The 17,657-nt window shown below is 40.9% G+C and overlaps 1 protein-coding gene across 7 annotated transcripts in view; it reads left to right on the plus strand.

Annotated features, from left to right (window-relative positions):
- Positions 1-17,657, plus strand: part of TENM1 (teneurin transmembrane protein 1) — a 755,935-nt gene that overhangs the window by 705,347 nt on the left and 32,931 nt on the right. For all 7 annotated transcript variants that reach the window (XM_064669852.1, XM_064669856.1, XM_064669858.1 and 4 more), the window contains one exon: positions 3,994-4,148. In XM_064669852.1, coding sequence (XP_064525922.1) covers positions 3,994-4,148 — 155 coding nt within the window. The remainder of the gene's footprint in view (positions 1-3,993; positions 4,149-17,657) is intronic.

Consider the following 17,657-nt stretch of genomic DNA (forward strand, 5'->3'; position numbering starts at 1 on the left):
TGTTACTCAGAAAGCGAGATTGGTACTCAGCTCTGAGTCAAAGAAGGCTAAATCCTAGCACAAATTTATTTTGTCCTTACCCAGACATCAGTGTTTAATGAGGAATCTATACACAAGCAGGGTAAGTCTGTCATTTGTGCAATGGGCCACTTTACTGCCCAAAGGCATCGTCAGTTGGGCATCAAGTTTAGTGCTACAGTTCCTTAAAAAAAACCAGAGTCAAACTGAGAGCCCAATACAAACTACATCTCCTTCTCTGTCCAAAAAAAAAACCTACCTAAAAATTACCCTTTTTACTCACTTGTGGAGTGAGCACTGTTCCTACTTGCACTCAGTGCAATTCATTACCCTCAGCATGTGCATGTTTCCTCCCCCAGTTCCTTGGTGATTAAAGCACAATTGCAGTGCTGTGTGTGATTTAATTCAGCGTTACACTGTACGTCAGAAAAGGATTAAAAATAAGCTCTTGGAGTACAGATTATATGAAGCATCATGCAAGATGTGACAGAAGCATTAATGAATCCAACTCTAATGAATAAATTGGGACAGTTTAGCCAGAAATCTGTATTTTGATTTCCAATGGATGCCTTATGTAGGGTATTTGTCAACAAAAGCTAAATAAGAATTTTTCAAGTGGGTAAAGTCCTGTTGTTTTACTATAGAGTCATAAGCTCTGGAAGCAGTAGGTCGTTGTTGAACGTCTGTACACTGGTACTTGAAGAAACTGGCTTATTAGGAAATACCAGGAATTTAGTGCAAATACTGAAGACATGGCTTTCTTTATGCCATCACACTGGCATATGTGCTTCCCTTGTAGTTAATTGCTTTTCTACAATGGCTGGAGAGCAACGTGGACTCTAGTAACATTAAAAGATCTTTGGTTTTCTTATATAGTCAGTGTTTGAAATCCATTCAGCCACACAGCTGAGTAGCTTTATTTCATTGCAGCATAATTTCTGATTTTTATATAATGGATGGTTTGCAGCCAACACAGCCATCTGTTCTCAGGGAAATTGCGCAAAACAGAAGATGCACTTGCCCTAGTGAGAGATCCTGGCCTTGTGTTATCCGTGGCATGGATCTGATCCAGCTGAGAAGCACAGCTCCTCGCTTACCGCGCAGCACCTCCCCTCCGCAAAGGCAGGCTCAGACACAGCACATGTGCTGCCCTTTCCACCCACATCAGGTTTCTCATTTCAGCCTGAGAACCGCACTGGGAAGCAAATCAAATCCCATCTAATATCATCACTATATGATGCAATATCAGTGAGGTTGAAACATGCCCAGCACCACAGCAGTCACATACAGTGGTCCTTGCTCCTCACACCCTCCCTGGCGCAGCAGCCCAGCGTGGCTTTTTCTTCTCAAGAAAGTAGGAGGAGGCTGGGACTGAAGAGACCTTTGTTTTCAACCTTCACACGTCCCTAAAGAAAACACCCTAGAAGAATTTCCTAGCAACTTTTCCATTTACTGTCAATCCCTTTGCATACTTCAGGTTCACAGCATAAAGCTGCTCAGGGCAGGATGGAGCCCAGACAGGAATGGGAAACTCTGAGCATCCCAACAGGAGCAGCAGGAGATGCCCTTGGCTCCAGCACTGTGTGCACAGTTCCAGCTAATTCCAGTGTTTTGTGTGCACAGTTCTCTTCATTGCAGCATTTCTTTAGCATGAACTAGGTAAAAACAGAAGTACAAAGGACCATCCCTTCCTGAAACTGGAACACAGAGGTCATTCCCCGGACACCAGAACAAACTCCTTTGCTGCTCAGACACACCCTTTACCTCAGTTCACCTTCAAAGCTTCAGCCTTTCAGGTTTGGACTTCTCAGAAGCAGATGACAGCCGGGAGCTTGTCACTTGTTCTGGAGTTCCAAAAGCACTGTTACTTTTTAATTAAAGACTGAAGATCCTCTGAGGGAGCCAGAATCAAGGAGTCACGATCTATGAGCTCGCAGGCTGGCAGGGAGTCAGGCCTTAAGATTGTCAGCTCTTCCTTTAGCCTTTTTATAACCTCCCAGATTTCCCCAGCTAACCCATGCAGCCCCCACCAGGTGGTTTCAGACAGTTCAGTCATCAGCTATCTTGCATAATGAAGAGATGTAGCCTAGCCCTGTACCTTGGGCACTTCAGTCCATGGGCACCTTTTGTCCTGGATGGATGAGGTGTCAGGATAGTAAATACCCCTCTTCTAGTGGCAGTTCACAGCCAGATGGATACACTGAACTGACAATTAAAAGAATTAATTTCTACTCCCAACACTGTGTTGATAGGGAGCAGGGAGTGCTAGACCTTAAAGTTAACTGCTGTGGCTTTTGGATTTTTTATGTGATGATACCCTTAGAATTTTGTGATCATACCCTCAGACCTTTGCAAGGTGCCTGAACATCATCTGTGGTGAAAAGGCACCTCAGAACCAGTGTTGGGCAATTTGTCTTGGGAGCCTGCCCCTGGGTGTTAACACTGTAAGAGAAAGTGTATTACACTCAGTTGTGTATGCAACTCAGACATCCCCAGGCATTTTCAGCTGCCAGGTAAAGATTTATTTAAGGGCCTGGGGACACTGTCCCCTGCTTTTCCCAGCCCCATGGGAGATGCATATTCTGCATCAGGGCTTCCTGGTCCTGTCCCTGCCCCCCAGACTGCTTAGTCTTCCTTTTCCCCAGCAACAACTGCTCCTATATATTAAAAAAATATTAAATTAAGTATAAGAAAACAGGGTTGATAGGTAAGGAAATTCAGTTTGGGTTTTTTTTCTTTTTTAATGGCATGTGGAATTGCTGTGTGAGATCCTAAACTGGCGTGCAGACAAGTGTTTTGTAAACGCAGAGTACATGCAGCCTTCAGTTGTCCTAAATGCAGGGGACAGAAATCAAGAACCATATAAGCCACTGTCCAAACCATCTGTTCAAGTCCTCTGCTTTTCATTTCTGTGTAGCAGAACATAAATTCATTATTAAAATAGCTTGGCTGTGCACAGCAGCTGCTATAATTGCAAAGTTATGCAACTTTAAATGGAAAATTATGAAGTAGTTTAAAGCAAGAAATTGAGTGGTTTTGGTAGAAAGGATTTCGCAAACCTAACATGATTAGAAATGTTCTTCTGGTTATATTTTCAATATTTGAGGGAAGAAAGATCTTACCTACAGTTCAAATTGAATGCAGGAAGAACTGCAGGGGAGCTCTTAGGCAGAGACAGAACAAGGCTGTGACATGGCTGTACCTGTTTCCCCACTGAAATACAGAGGACCATGACCTTCCCATGCATAGCCCCCACATTTGTTTCAGGTCCAGCCCTCCTGTGCAGTGCAGCAGTGCAAGAGCTATTGCAGAGGCAGGAGTGGGAGAACTGCCCCAGCTCCTGCTGATGGCCACAGTTGTCATGAGCCTGATTCCAGTACATGACCACTGTCTTGGGCAGCACTGCACTGCAATACATTCTGCAGCACAGGGGTTCCTTCTGCCTGCTGAGCAGAACCTGGTTTGCAGCATTTGTATGTATAGCCCATAGCAGGACAGAAGTCTCTTTTGCTTTCTGTGGGTGCTTCTTCCTTGCTGAGATACTCTGATCATTCAGACAGTGCAGTAATTAAAAATATTGGCTCTGCATGACAATTAAGAAAGTGAAATAAAAATGAAGAAAAATAAACTGTAAAATAAGTTTTTAGAAAAGCTAGTCTTACCCACTTAATGACAGATGTGGAGTTACTGAACAGCCTCATTCTATGTATGTATAATTACATTACAAGCAAAGCTGTTTTTTTTTGTTTCATCCTCATATCTTCCCCTTTTAGTCAAAACCAGCCTGATATATGGTTATGATCTTTCCATACACAGTTTGTATAAGCTTCAAATAGTAATGGAGGGGGGGGGGAAGTCGTACTCTTTGAGTCAGATTTTCAGTGTCCAAGAGGAGAAGAAACATTTTAAACTCATACTTTTTAATCAAGATAATGCTAGTATTAACACTGTTTTTTACCCTTCCCCTTCTTCCAGGTATCACTGTAGATAAGCACGGATTTATTTACTTTGTTGATGGTACTATGATTCGGAAAATTGATGAGAATGGTGTGATCACAACAATAATAGGTTCGAATGGCCTCACATCAACCCAGCCATTGAGCTGTGACTCTGGAATGGACATCACTCAGGTAGGCACCTAGTTTTCATGTGTTGTCACTTTTATACACATTGTGGAGACAGATAACTTATTTTCTTGTACCAGGATTGTATATCAAATATGTTGGATGGGACAGACAATTCTGAACTGCACAGTATGGAGTAGATGTTCCATTCACATGATTATTTAAAGATGTATCATGTAAATGCAAAACTACACTTGATTTTTTTCCCAGGAGATATCATGCAAGTACTTAGACAGGCTTATGTAGAGTACAAACTGCATTAGAAGGTTTCTTGCTACTCTGAGATAGGTCTTCTAAGAAGTTATTCAGAAGTGTAAGTGCATTCACATAGTCCAGCATTCACACTGATCTTCTTGAAGTAGTAAAAAGAAAAAAATACGTTTTCTTTTTACATCTTAAGTCGTGAAGGAGCATTACAGTAAGTAATTACACAACTACAGTATTGTGGTGAAGCTACTGCATGTCAATACATTTCTCAAAATGCTTTTCAGTTCTTGTGTCAAGAGCATGGTAAAAGAAATAGGACTAAAAGACACTTATCACATCTCTTGTTTATGCTAAAAAAGAAATACGGATAATCGTGGAGAAACGTAAATGGTACTCTTGACGAGTCAGTGAGCCAGGCTTATAGACAGCACAGGGAAGGGCTTGGCCTTTGCCAAGAAATACTTGAATTAATCAGCTTTTTCAAGCTGTACTTGAAAAAAATCTTTAGGCATTCAAATGACATACTGAAATATTATGGACTATGTAAGCTAATAACCAGGATCGGGTTAATTTTGCATTTCATTTTCTCCCTGCCCTTTCCTCCGTCCTTCACAACTGGAAAATCACGGTTAAAATACAATGCATAACAATGGTAAGAGCTTGTTGCTCGTTTCTAAGTAGCAGGTGACCGTGGCCTTGCATACATACATGAAGAATGTGGGGTCAAATTTCGCAGGATGAAATGATGGGGTCTAATGCTGCTGTCACAAAAGCACTTGGGGATTTTATTACTAGAATCAAAACAGAAAAATGTGTCTGTATTCCATTTCACATGTCACTGCACCCTGTGTGTTTGCAAATGTGGGGAGGGGAACCTCAGCCTCCCTGTTCCCAGATCTGGGATAGACAGGCCTTTGTATTGCCTTGAGTCCAGTAAATGCATCATTATTCCATGTAAAGCAGAACAGGGTCAACTGGCTTAGTTGTGTTAAACCCAAGCATAAACTAGCCTGGTAATTGCCTTAAGATCATACAGCTTCTGGGCACCTTGGCTTCTGCTCTGGCAGCTCTCCTTGCAGGCCAGCCAGTCCTGCAGGGGATGAGCAAGACCCTACAGCCAGCAGGGCTCCCGCTCCACTGCCACACACCAGCTGGCAGGAGAGAGGCTCATGGAACTCCAAGCTGCCTGAAGCACATTGCCTTGCTTCTTGGATACATATAACAACTGCCTGGGGCACCCATAACCAGATTAGATACCTCTGAGGTGCAGGGAAGGGCGCCAGGTGCAGCGTCTGATCTCTGCCTTCTCCTTCTGATCCACGGTCTCAGGCTGTACAAATAATCACTTTATTGGCCAGGTAATGTGTGCTGTGTATTCGTGCTCAATTTTTCTGCTGATTTTGCTCGGTAAAAAAAAACCTCTCACTAAATCTGAAATGGTGAGTTTTGATATTTTTCATTTCCTTTTGAAAAATGCAAATTCCCCGTAGCAAATGAGTTTCAGCAGGGGGTCTGACAAGTACAGAAATAAAAGTATTTATTTTTTTAATTAAAGCTAAATTAAAAAGGTAAACGTTTTGGGCTGAAATCAAATATGCTAAATTTGTAAGTAGATTTAAATAGCCCTAAAAGCCTATTTCTTGGTAGGTTGGCTGCTTGACAGAAACAGGTTTAGTTTACCTCACTCAGCAATATAGTTCCAATGCCATGGAGGATGGGCTTCTGCATAGATAAGAAAAAGCATGCTATAGAGCCAATTATTCTTCATATTGCTCTTGGGACATCAGCACTCAGCTGGGGAAGGGCCTTCTTTTCATAGAAGCAGAAACAAACATTTATTTTCCATGAGCACTCCAGGTGTTTCCATGCTGTAACACCTGCAGGAAAATATTGCTATACATTTCTTAAAATTTTGCAATTGTTTCAGCATTCTGGGAAATCAAGATTTTCCCAATATCTCAATATAGATTGAGATAATCTTCAGTTGAATTGTCAATGTGTACAGTAAATATTCTAAAAAAATTATAAATTATGGCATATAAATACATCCCTAAAAAGTGGACACTCTCATTTTCTAAGGATAGTGATAATGTATAATTTTTTGTGTAATTACTCACTGGTAAGTGAAGTCATATTGTGAACAATCTGCAACATAGAGCTTTTGGAAGCATTTCTTGTTCGTAGGATTTGTTTTGTGAGGGTTTAAGTAAACCTATTCATTGAAATTTTTCACAAAATCCATACCTTTGAGGTTCTTCACATACACAGTAAATCATAGACATGAAATAAATGCCAAGAATGCACATTCTGAAAAGTAACTGTATCATATTTGCCCATCATCTTCTTCCACAATTGTTGCTGATAACTAGAAACCCTATTAAATAATCACATTTCCTTGAAGTCAAGCATGTTAATCTGGAATTATATCAATGAAAATAAGGGAATGATATTTTCATTTAGTCAGAAACAATTGTATATCCTTGCAAGACTACTGAGTTTATTCCAGAATGGCATAAACATAAATGAAAAATGAATTTGGCCCATCTCCACCTAAATTACTTTTTGGCTAGGTTACAAATGACATTTAAATCAAGAGAATGTGGGTTGCTCACAAATTGTGTGTTTATAGGGAATTATGAAATAGGTTAATAAAATCATTTCTCAAAGCTGAATTTGTTCTGACAATAAAATCAACAACTTGCCCAAAATCAGTATTTCTTAATTTACTGAAGTACAGAAATATATTCTTGGAGTAAACACATAGAGTCCATTGCAACACCACCATAAATGACAAGCTTTCACTTAAAGGCATTCACTTTAATAAATGAGTTGATTATGAAAGGGTTTAATCATTTATTCCAATATCAGTTTTCATGGTATTACTTCTTATTAATCATTCTGTGTTTGTTATTCACCACCTTCTCCTTCTTAAGCATAATATTCTGAATTCATAACCGGGGGAGGGAAGGACAGCTGGGGCTGAAAAGATTACATGTTGTGGCAAATAACCCACCAAACTCTGATTAATTACTTTGATCTCATACTTCACTGGGGGGATGTTAATCTGAATTTAGAAGGAAAAGGGCATTCAGTCGAGGTGTTTATATGGTATGCCAGCATTCTCAGTACTGTTTTGGCATGTATAAAACTTGGATGACTTTTCTTCTCAGCACAGATCATTTTGATTAGTTGATAAGGAGCAAATCTAAAGAAAGTGGCTCTTCAGAGCTATGTTAATGAATATCTATATGTATGTATTCAACACTCACCGTTGGCACTCAGATCTTAGCAGACACCTACATTAAAATTAGTTATTCCAGTATCTCATTCTGATAGAACTGATCATATTTTTTGAAAATGCTGCCTCTGAATCCCTAAACACTAGAACATGGACAAAAGCTAAACTGTAAAGGCAAAACACTTTTTAAGGAATATCAAAAAATGGTGTTGGTCTTCATTTGTTCTGTGATTTTTTTTTCACCACACTTATCTGCACCACCCAGAATGCCAGACTTTTCAGATGAATGCCCCTGCTACTCCATCCTTGTATTCCTCTAGGTCTGGCTCCTGTTCTTCATGTGTTCTTTGGAAGATTTTTTGTTGTAGGTTAATTAAATTAATAATAAGCCCATTTTGAACCTTATACTTTTGCATCAGAGCTGAAGGCCCCATGGACTGAGCTGACTATTCTCCCAGTGGTACAGACTACTGAGTATGTCCTTCTGTCAGACTGAAGCCCAAATGGAGAGAACAGAGTTACTGCCTACATCTCCTACCTTCCCGTACCCTTGCGGTAAGAAGGCTGTTGTAGGTACTCTAAACCAGCTTTGAGCTAAAATGCTCCAACTGCCTTTTTGGACTTCTGGGCTGTCAACTCCTTTCCAAACCTGCCCCAGCACTGGGCTGGCTGCAGCAGGACCTGTGATGGGGGCTCCTGGCCACAAATCACAACAGGAGTGTAAAGGGAAAGGACTGGGATGGGGAGAGAAAGACAAAGAGTCGGGGTCATCATTCTGTTTCACTGCCTGATGGCTTTGGGCTGGATGCTGGTCTAGAGTAGAGGCCTCTCTAGGTTGCATTTTTTCTCACATGTACGCACTCTCTGAGTATTTGCGCGTCCCCGGGGTATACAGATATTTTTTACCCTGGTTACTGATAGCACATGAGAGCACATTGTGTTGGTATGTCTGTCTGTTTGTCAGTGTTCTTTTCCTCACAATAAATCAAAATCATCAAAAGCTTGGGCCAATTTCAAACAAATTTGTAGAGAAACACCAGCCTCCAGAACAATTAAATTCCTACACGTTCTATAAAAAATATTAATCCAGTTGGAGGACAGAGACCTAAAGTGCCCTTTCAAAAGGAAATATTACAGCATAAGCTTTCTTTTATTAAACTCCAGAGATTCCACTCAGGATGTAATAAATGCCCCATTCACAGGAAAAGCTTCATTTCATGTTGGATCTTATTAAACTCCCAAGTCAGTCAGCCATGCAATGGAAGTCCTTAGGAAACCAGACTTCATCAGATCCAGTGTTCTTGGAAGTTATATTGACGTTGTGGGAGGTTTTGTGTGAAAGTAAAAACACTACAGCTCATCTTGAGTGATAAGCTTTGCTGTTCTGCCTCCACTGCTATGGTGAAAGCTGAAGAGAGAATTAGCAGATATTTCTACCATCTTGCAATTTCATCCTGTATCTTTCCTCCCATGAGAAATATGTGGGCTGAATTTCCACCACTCTGAACCATAAGTCATTTATATCTGTGCGAGTGGTTGCACTTTGTATTTGGGAGCTGTTTAAACCAATCTCGAGCACAGTCACTGCAAATACAGAGACCAAACATTTGCAAGTCAACAGAAAATGAATCCCAAGAGCTTTTTCTTTGCCTGTAACCATGGCCTTGTTCTCGAGCTTATGTCAGTCCCACTGGGCATGATGTTCTGTGCCAAAGCAATAGCTCCGACCTGATTGATGGTGTTAATAACTGTCACTGCTGTGTTCCAGAATGAAAGGTCTGGTTTGAAGACTTTTTCTTGACATTTGCACTTCATCAGCCTTTGTTCAGCAATTCTCCACGTGAGGGAACCATCTATATTGTGTTGCTTCACATAAACTTCAGTGACACTGCAAAATGTTTTGCTCCCTTGTAAAAATGTGACAGTGTTACTTACGTAGGCGATTTGCTTGCACAGGTCAAATTAAAAGGCAGATTTCCAGAAGAGGGGTTAAAGGCGACCCAAGCGTGGCAAGAATGCTGTGTCCTGGACAACCTGCTTTGAATGATGGAGGAGAGGGGAGAGGGCAATAAGTAATGCTGTTGATGACCTACTTGAAATAGTGAAGTGAGAGACAGACTGCTGGAAAGCAGGAGTAGAGATGAGCAGAATTGCTTGAAAATGTAGTATATATCTCAAAAATGCAAACGCTGACACTGCTCCCGCAGTCACAAGTGCTGCAGGCACTCCCCACCAGCATCTGCACAGGCACAATATGCTTCAGCGGCATTGTGGAAGCCTTTTGAGCAGAACAAAAAGCTCCCAGGACATGGTGACCTCACTTGAAAGCAGCAATGAGGGTCTGCTCATCAGAGCAAGAACAGCCTGAACAGAACTTTCACTGGGTACATTTGGAAGAAGGAAAAGAAATGTGAAAGACAAAAATATGATCTGATGACCAGGTGAGAACAGGAGGAGTGAGCTGCCAGCACAAAAACCAAATTGATTCTAGGCTGAAATACTTTTAAGCCAGGTTGAGAATAGAATATTGCAGAGCAACTGCAGGATTATATGAAGCTGATTATTTAATTAGCGTTGCAGGTCAGAAGATGCACTGTCCCTTTAGATGTTTCTCTGCATACTCGGCTGTATAAACTGCATTCTTGTAAAAGCAGAAAGCACAAAAGACATTTATTTAACAGTAGATGCATAATATTCTAATTGTGTTAGAGAGCTGCCATCAAAAAGGAGCAACTTTGTTTTCACTGTAGCACGGTATTGAAAAGCTACTCCTGCTCTTCCTTTCCCTTTAATCCTCTACCTGTGTGTGTCTTTTAATATGCTCTTCTAATTATGTGTAATTAATTCAGCATAAATATTCCAAATCACTGAACTGTGGTTTTCAGTGCTTTGCAGAATCACGTTTAAATGTATTTGTGAAATTGCTGAACAAAAAGCACACAAAGCAGAAATGACAATTTATAGACCTTTATATTTTTATTTGTAGTCTTCCTTTATAGAAGATTTTCAGAGCTTTTTTCTTTTTAGAAGAGAACTTTATTAGTTTTTTCTGGGTTTTGCTGCATGAAGGAGCTCACAAAAGCTGTTATTTTTTTTCCATTATAAAGTCATCTTGTTCTCTGGTTCTTTTTACTCTACTGCTTAATTTCATGTTCTTTCTTCTCTAGCTTTGCTAGAGTACCAGAGAAGCTAACTAGAGTGAAAGTCATGGCCCCAGCAAAGTCAGCAACTGTTTTGCCACTGACTTCAGTGGAACCAGGACTTCTCCAAGCTTAATTGAAAGGGTAGTGAGAGGCGAGTGTGTAGCAAGGAGCAACTGTATCCCATGGGAAAGTATGTACTTCTGAAAAATAAGCCAGAACAGGTCTTTACCAAGGCATTTTCAAACCTTTTCAAAAATGAATCCTCCCTCCAATTAATTAAGTGTTACTCTTTGGAAACCATAAGTCTATACAAAATAATTCCAGCCATAATGGCATATGCAGGAACAAGCAGTCACTAGCATCCAAAACCAAGCGAAAAGCCTTTTCAAAAAGGGATCTTCGGGTATAAGGTAAAATAATCTTTTCCCAGGGGTAGAGGAGCAGCTAAATAGCCTCTTTTCAACAGGAGCTGAGAGAAAAGAGGCTCATAGGATTAGGACCTCGGTGGAAAAAAGTCTGTGAGAGCTCGTGAATCAAACTTGTAGGTGTATAATGTGATTTTTAGAATATCAACCAGAAAACAAGGTGGTTTCAGTACAGCTAATTTATATTCCAATCAAATTATTCTATCACTGAATTTGAAATATTAGTCATAGACATGAGATAGTATGCAATGAAGTCACACTGCAATTTCTTCCTTAAAGCCCAAGTGCTCTTTTTGTATTGGGCACCTGCAAAACAGCAATTTATTTCAATTATCTGCCATAAATAATGCATTACTAGTGAGTAAAAGACTGTGTACATTTTAATCAACTCTTCCAGCAATTGCATCTTTTTCTTTGATTGTTGAGGCAGTGTTAGACACTTGATGGGGAAGTGAAGGAGACCTGACAGACTGCTCATGACTTTTCTCTTGCTACACAGAGCCAGATTTAAATTCTTTTTTCAAACATTTGTTTCTAACGAGAAATCTCAAGGAAGAAACTTCTGTAAAAAGTGAATGGCTGGCAAGAAGGTAGCAGCTCAGCTACTTGGAGCTGCTCTTCAGGTGCTCTCAGGCACATCCTCCTGACTAAAAGAAACTTCACATTCACCAAATGCTTCCTGCACACACACAAAGCCCCTGCACATGTCCACCCACCAATTCCAACTCATCCAAGCTGCCTTGCCACCCCCAGACTTCCTCCAACTCACCCACCAACCATGCATGGCCAAGGCCCAGCACACTGCCCAGCTCCTCAAACTCCTGACCCTCTCTCAGCTCCACGGGGAATGGGTTCCCAGATGAGAAAGCTGCCTTATTTTGGGCTCTTCTGTCAGTCTTTCACAAGCAACCAACTTTTCTCAATTCTCCACTTTTTATTCCTTATGTGCAAGTGGCCTTTGATTATCTCTCTCATTTAAATTTGGTTTCAGTACGATGGAGTCGAGTGGATCAGTTATTTTTGGTAGAGGCTGCATCTACTGTGCTGAATTGCACTGCTGAAAATGTTCAGTACAGCTTTGCCAGACTGGGGGGAGTCTGCAATGGGTCGAGATATATTGGTTACTACATCTGATTTTTTCATCTGTTGAAGATACACAGTGGACAAAATGTAAGCATGAGGAATATATTAATGCATAATCTATACCAATATATGCAAATGTAACTATGTCTGTATATGTATAGGTGTGTGTGGTTTCTCCATATACTGCAGAGCTACCATAAGTAATCAGATAGTGAAAGCTGGTCCCTGATATCCTGAAGTCCAAGCCCCAGGTTTGCTGAGCAGGGAATGTAGGCGTTGGCAGGAGCATGCAGAGGAAAGCCAAGCAGGCAGTGCCCCTCCTTTTGTTCTAATCCAGTTGTATGGTGTTGTTCCCTTGCTGTCTGGGTACTTCTTGAGTCTCAAAGCTGGTTGTAAACAAAGACTGAAAAGTTTTTAGTACCAAGAAGGGTTGCTGTGGAGCTATTAGTGGTATCTCCATTATTATTATTAGGACCAGGTTTGCCCTGAGTTGTACTTACAAGCTGCTGAAGTTAAACCAACATAATCTGTGACAATCACAGATAGTACCGAGGCAGGAGCTGCAGCGTGGGCAGTGACAGCTAAGATTGCCTGATCTCCCCTCTCCAAGATACCATGTTTGCTGCAGCATCTTTTCTATCCTTTTTTTGTGCCAAGGAAAAAAATAATGAAAGACACTGTGTCAGTGGAGGAAAAAAAATTGCAAATGTCAAGACAGAAATGGGCTGTGCCCATTTGTAGCGTGCCACACAGAGAGTATGCTTAGAGCTGTGCATTATGGAGTTTAGGCCACAGAGAGCTGCAAACAGAATGATAGAGAGCACCATTTTATGCAGTATGTTACTCTGACAATAATACATTTACAAACAAATTAGTTAAAAATGTCTGAAGGACATTCAGCTCTTACAAACTGGGCCTCATCTCCTGCTGATAGCTTCCTTTGGGATGAGTGTGGCATGCAAAATGATACACTGCCTTGGAGAATAAATTTATGAAGTTTAGCAATGTAGGTCACATTGCAGGAAAATCATAAATGTCTGAACATCACTCAATAGCCATTCAATCAACTGCTTAAAGCAAAATAGGAAACTGAACAGCATGTAGTTGTCTCTGGTGAGAACCAGGGAAAGTCATGATATGATGTAAAACCCTTTAGGTCCTCCATCCATATGTATTTCTTTTTTCTTCTATTTTTCTCGCCAGTTCAGAGTTATAATCCAGTGTCTGTATCAATAGTGACAACAAAACCAATGTGATTTTTGCTATTGCTACCATAAGTCTGTTGGGTGGCTCATGAAAGGTGTGCCAAAAATTTGGGGAATCAGAAGAGGTCACATGGTTGAAACTTGTATAAGTAGTCTACTCCTAAGGAACTAATTTCATTGTGAAATGATTTTTGTGTGCTCCCAGCCAGCCAGAAGGATTTATATTATTTCCTTCAGTCTCTTTGTCTGTGGGTTGAAGGAATGAAGAAAAGAAGATATTTTAAAAGGGCATTTCTAGACATAGTGCTCTCTAGAAATTCCTGTTGCTTTTTAGGTGTAGAAATTCCTAAGAGCCTGTGATCCAGATATTTAGGACTTCGCTAGAGATGTCAAGGGTCTTTCTGAAGGCATCTAGCACTTTTGTGTGGGGCTTTTCTAGATATACAGCTTTTGGAGCAGGAGGATGTGTAGCTTCTGGAGCACAGCTCCAAAAATCACTAGATTTTTCTCCTGGGGTGGCTTGGAAACCTTGTTGGCACTTTTGTGGAGCCTTTTGGCTTCTAGGCCTGGAGCCTTTCTATGCCTTTCTAGATCTAGAGCTCAGCTACTGAAAATCAAAAACTATTTGTTGTTCTCATTAGAAACCTGTTACAAAACTAATTTCAGGTGCTCTTTTACAATCCTTTTTCTAGAGCCTGTTTGGAAGGCAAGAAAACGCCTCTCCTTTTACATCCAAGTTTATCCATCCCAGGCTTGAGATACATCTTTGAGTTGAGTGGTATGTCTTGAATTTTGCTTGGAAAAACATTAGTCCTAAACATTATCCTTGTAAGCTTTTCTGGCACAGTCTGACAATGCATATTCAAATATGCATCACAGCAGTAACCAAAGCCCTGAGCTGACAGAAATTTAAAGCAGAGTGCCTGCTTACAGTCTCAGACTAGAATCAAACACTCTCCAGCGCAAAGTCTTCTGAGTATCTAATCACTGTAAATGCTCACACAGAAGGATTGCTGAACGGAATGCAGTTGTCTTGTTTGTTCTGCAAAATGCAAGGTGTCTAATTTTTTCTGTTAGCTATTTGAAATCTTACAGCAGTACGTGTTTGCTTTCAATGCAGCATCAGAGGTAGTTTGATTGCATTCATTTTGCTCAGTGGAAATATCTGTTGTGAAAGATTAGTTGCAGAAAAACACATCATGATAACAGTTGATCTTGGGGCTAATTTCTGTAAGAGAAAGGACTCATTACTTCTGTTGCTTTTTCTGCCTACCATTTATATATATATATATTAGAAAAAATATTTATATTTTAAAGATGATCATGAAACTTTGCTATAGTGGTTTTGTTTTAACTCTCTGCTGCAGTTTAGTAAAGAATTAGTTAATTCTTAAAATGGATTTTAAAAAAACATTACTATTGAATTGTGTAGTGTTGTAGGAATTTGCCGTAGAAGATGGCCTGCCATAAACATGAATTGCAGAATAGCCTTTTTTCCCATCCTTCTTTCTTTCCCTTGCAGAAGTGTATTTGTGAATTTAATGGTGTAACTCTTAAGGGAAAGCTTAAAGCACAAAAGTGAATTTGTATTTTCTTGTGAAAGCTGTGGAGGTGGCATTTTTTCTGATCCTTGTGGAAATGTGTTCTACAGCCCTGATCCAGCTGAGGAGCAGTGGTGGCTCCTGCACTCCTGGCTGGAAACCTCCTGGCAGCGGCTCCTCGTCCTTCGCTTCCCCCATCCCACTTTCTGTTGAGCCCTGGGGTTAAAGGAGCTCTGCTCCTCAGGGCAGAGCTGTTGTCAGAGGTCACGATCCTGCAGAGACAGGGGATTTCCTGGGCACAAATCTGTAGGAAGTTTTCATTTCAAGAATTCAATTTAAATTTTCATTTTGAGTTTGACTCAGGATTCAGGGCAGAGTCAGAGTATTTGGGTGATATTTTCACAGTAGCAGGCATTGCTGAAAGACAGGGCTTTTGCCTTTTTCAATTTTAGAAATTTCATTTTATCTATCCTTTCTTCCTCTCATTTTTCAGGCCAGATGCTCTTATGAATTTCAGTAGTTATTGGAAACAAAAGCCACCGTAATGTGCTAGCTCCAGCCCCTCACTCTTCTCAAACAGTCTTAATTACTGTCTCAATTAAAGCTTTTCAAGATATACCTTTCACCTTGTCTTAATTGGCAGCACACTGGCTTTCTGTATCCAGAACTTCTGAGCCCAAAATGGAAAGATGAAGCCAAAGCTTAAGATTTATGCAATGTTACTTTTGTGCCATCTTGTCTGACGAGCTCCAGGACCTGGAAATGCAAGTTAGAAAGGGAGGCAGAATGGAGCCAGTCCTGGTAGCTGAATTTCCACCTGATCCCACTCCCTCCTTTTGGCCATGCAAATTACCTGCAGCAGTATGTTTGGAGGACATCTATTCCCACTCCAGCTCTGGAGACGTGTTTGGGTTAGAATTAAATTCATGGACTATTTTGAGAGATTTTAATTGAAGAGTCTAGGATTCCTCCTCTCAGAGGTACCAGTCTGCTCAAAATACTTTGGAAATTCCTTCTGGGCATTTAACAAAGTGTTTCTTTCATAGCCTGTGTAAACCATGGGTACCATGTTTAAACAGACTTAAAACGGCTTAGCAATCTAAGTCCCATTGATTTTCATAGTCAATGTGCTTATGTGATGCTGGATAATATTCCCTCTATTGTTAAATAAAGACGGTGTTAAAACTGTCCCCATAGAAATCAACTTTTCCTATCGATTTAGTAGACCCCAGATAGAGTCTTTGAAGTTGTGAAGCAGAAAAAAATAATAAAAAAGAAATTATGAAACAAAAGGAGAGCTGTGAAGTGAGAGCACAGTGAATCTTGTGGTGCATGAGGCGAAGACAAGCAGTGAAAACTGTTGAAGTGGTGCCTTGTCTTTGCCTTGCTGCAGTGGGTCCCTCATCTGCTGGAAATAATTGATGGCAAAGGCAGGTTGGCAGGGATACTACCTGAGCCATGATCCTGGAGAACTGGTGGCCTCAGACCTCTGAACTGCATCTGTAAACCTGCCACAGCTGCTTTCCCAGCCCAGGGTAGAAAACAGCAGTCATTAGGCTGCAAAACTCATTTTATTTGGGTTTTTCACTGGGGACCAATGAATGCAGAGAGCAACATTTGTGAACTTTAGGGCAGGGACTGCTACAGCTGAACTGCATAATTCTGGATTTTATACTATGCAGCATCAGGAGCATGAGAAACAAAGGCTCCTCCAGCATGGGATGAGGGTGTAATCCCATCTCAGGGAAGGGTTCCCCAGTGTCAGGCTGCAGGAGCTGAATTGTGTCTCTGTGTGCCATTAAGAAAGGAGCAAAGCTGCTGAGAGGAGCTGACAGTGTCAGTGTCAACAAAAGGAAGAGCCCAGAGTGAGAGCAAACTGACAGAAAATGATGAAAAAATATCCCTGGTTGTCAATGGGGAGAAAAAAAAGAGAAATATATGTAGTGAGACATCCTGTAAAGAGCTCAGGAAAGCAGAACCAGTCTTCTTCAGCCTTGTAAACTACCAGCTCACTCCTAATGTCTTGCCTGTGTAAGTCCTTCTTTGAAGCCATTTCTGTCCCAGGAGGAAGGAGAAAGAAGGGTTTGAGAAGGAAGAGAGAAAAACGCTGTTTAGAAGGACATTGTGGTGAGTAAAAGGTTTGGCCCGGAAACAACATCCAAAGTGAGTATAAACAGGACCCGAGGGAATGGCATGAAGCTGTGTCAGGGGAGGTTTAGGTTGGATATTAGGAAAAGGTTCTTCACCCAGAGGGTAGTTGGGCACTGAACAGGCTGCCCAGGGCAGTGGTCACAGCTCCAAGCCTGACAGAGTTCAGGAAGCGTTTGGACGACACTCTCAGGCACATGGTGTGATTTTTGGGGCTGCCCTGTGCAGGGCCAGGATCTGGACTCAATGATCCTTGTGGGTCCCTTCCCACTCAGGATATTCTATGATGCTATGATAAATTAGAGGAGATATAAAAGGAAGTTAGCATCAAAAGAGAAATATGGAAGAGGCTATAAGCATGGCTGCAAGTGCACATTGTAGACCTGAATAAAGGCAAAGGTAGCATAAACAGAAGTGCTTGAAGCTGAGTGGCACAGATAGGAAGTAATCCATCAGTCAAGACTATCAGAAAAATTTTGGCATGAATTTCATGCTACTACATGAAATTGAATCAAAATAAACAAG

The sequence above is a fragment of the Pseudopipra pipra genome, chromosome 13 (assembly GCF_036250125.1).
Source record: "Pseudopipra pipra isolate bDixPip1 chromosome 13, bDixPip1.hap1, whole genome shotgun sequence".
Taxonomy (NCBI): Eukaryota; Metazoa; Chordata; class Aves; order Passeriformes; family Pipridae; genus Pseudopipra; species Pseudopipra pipra.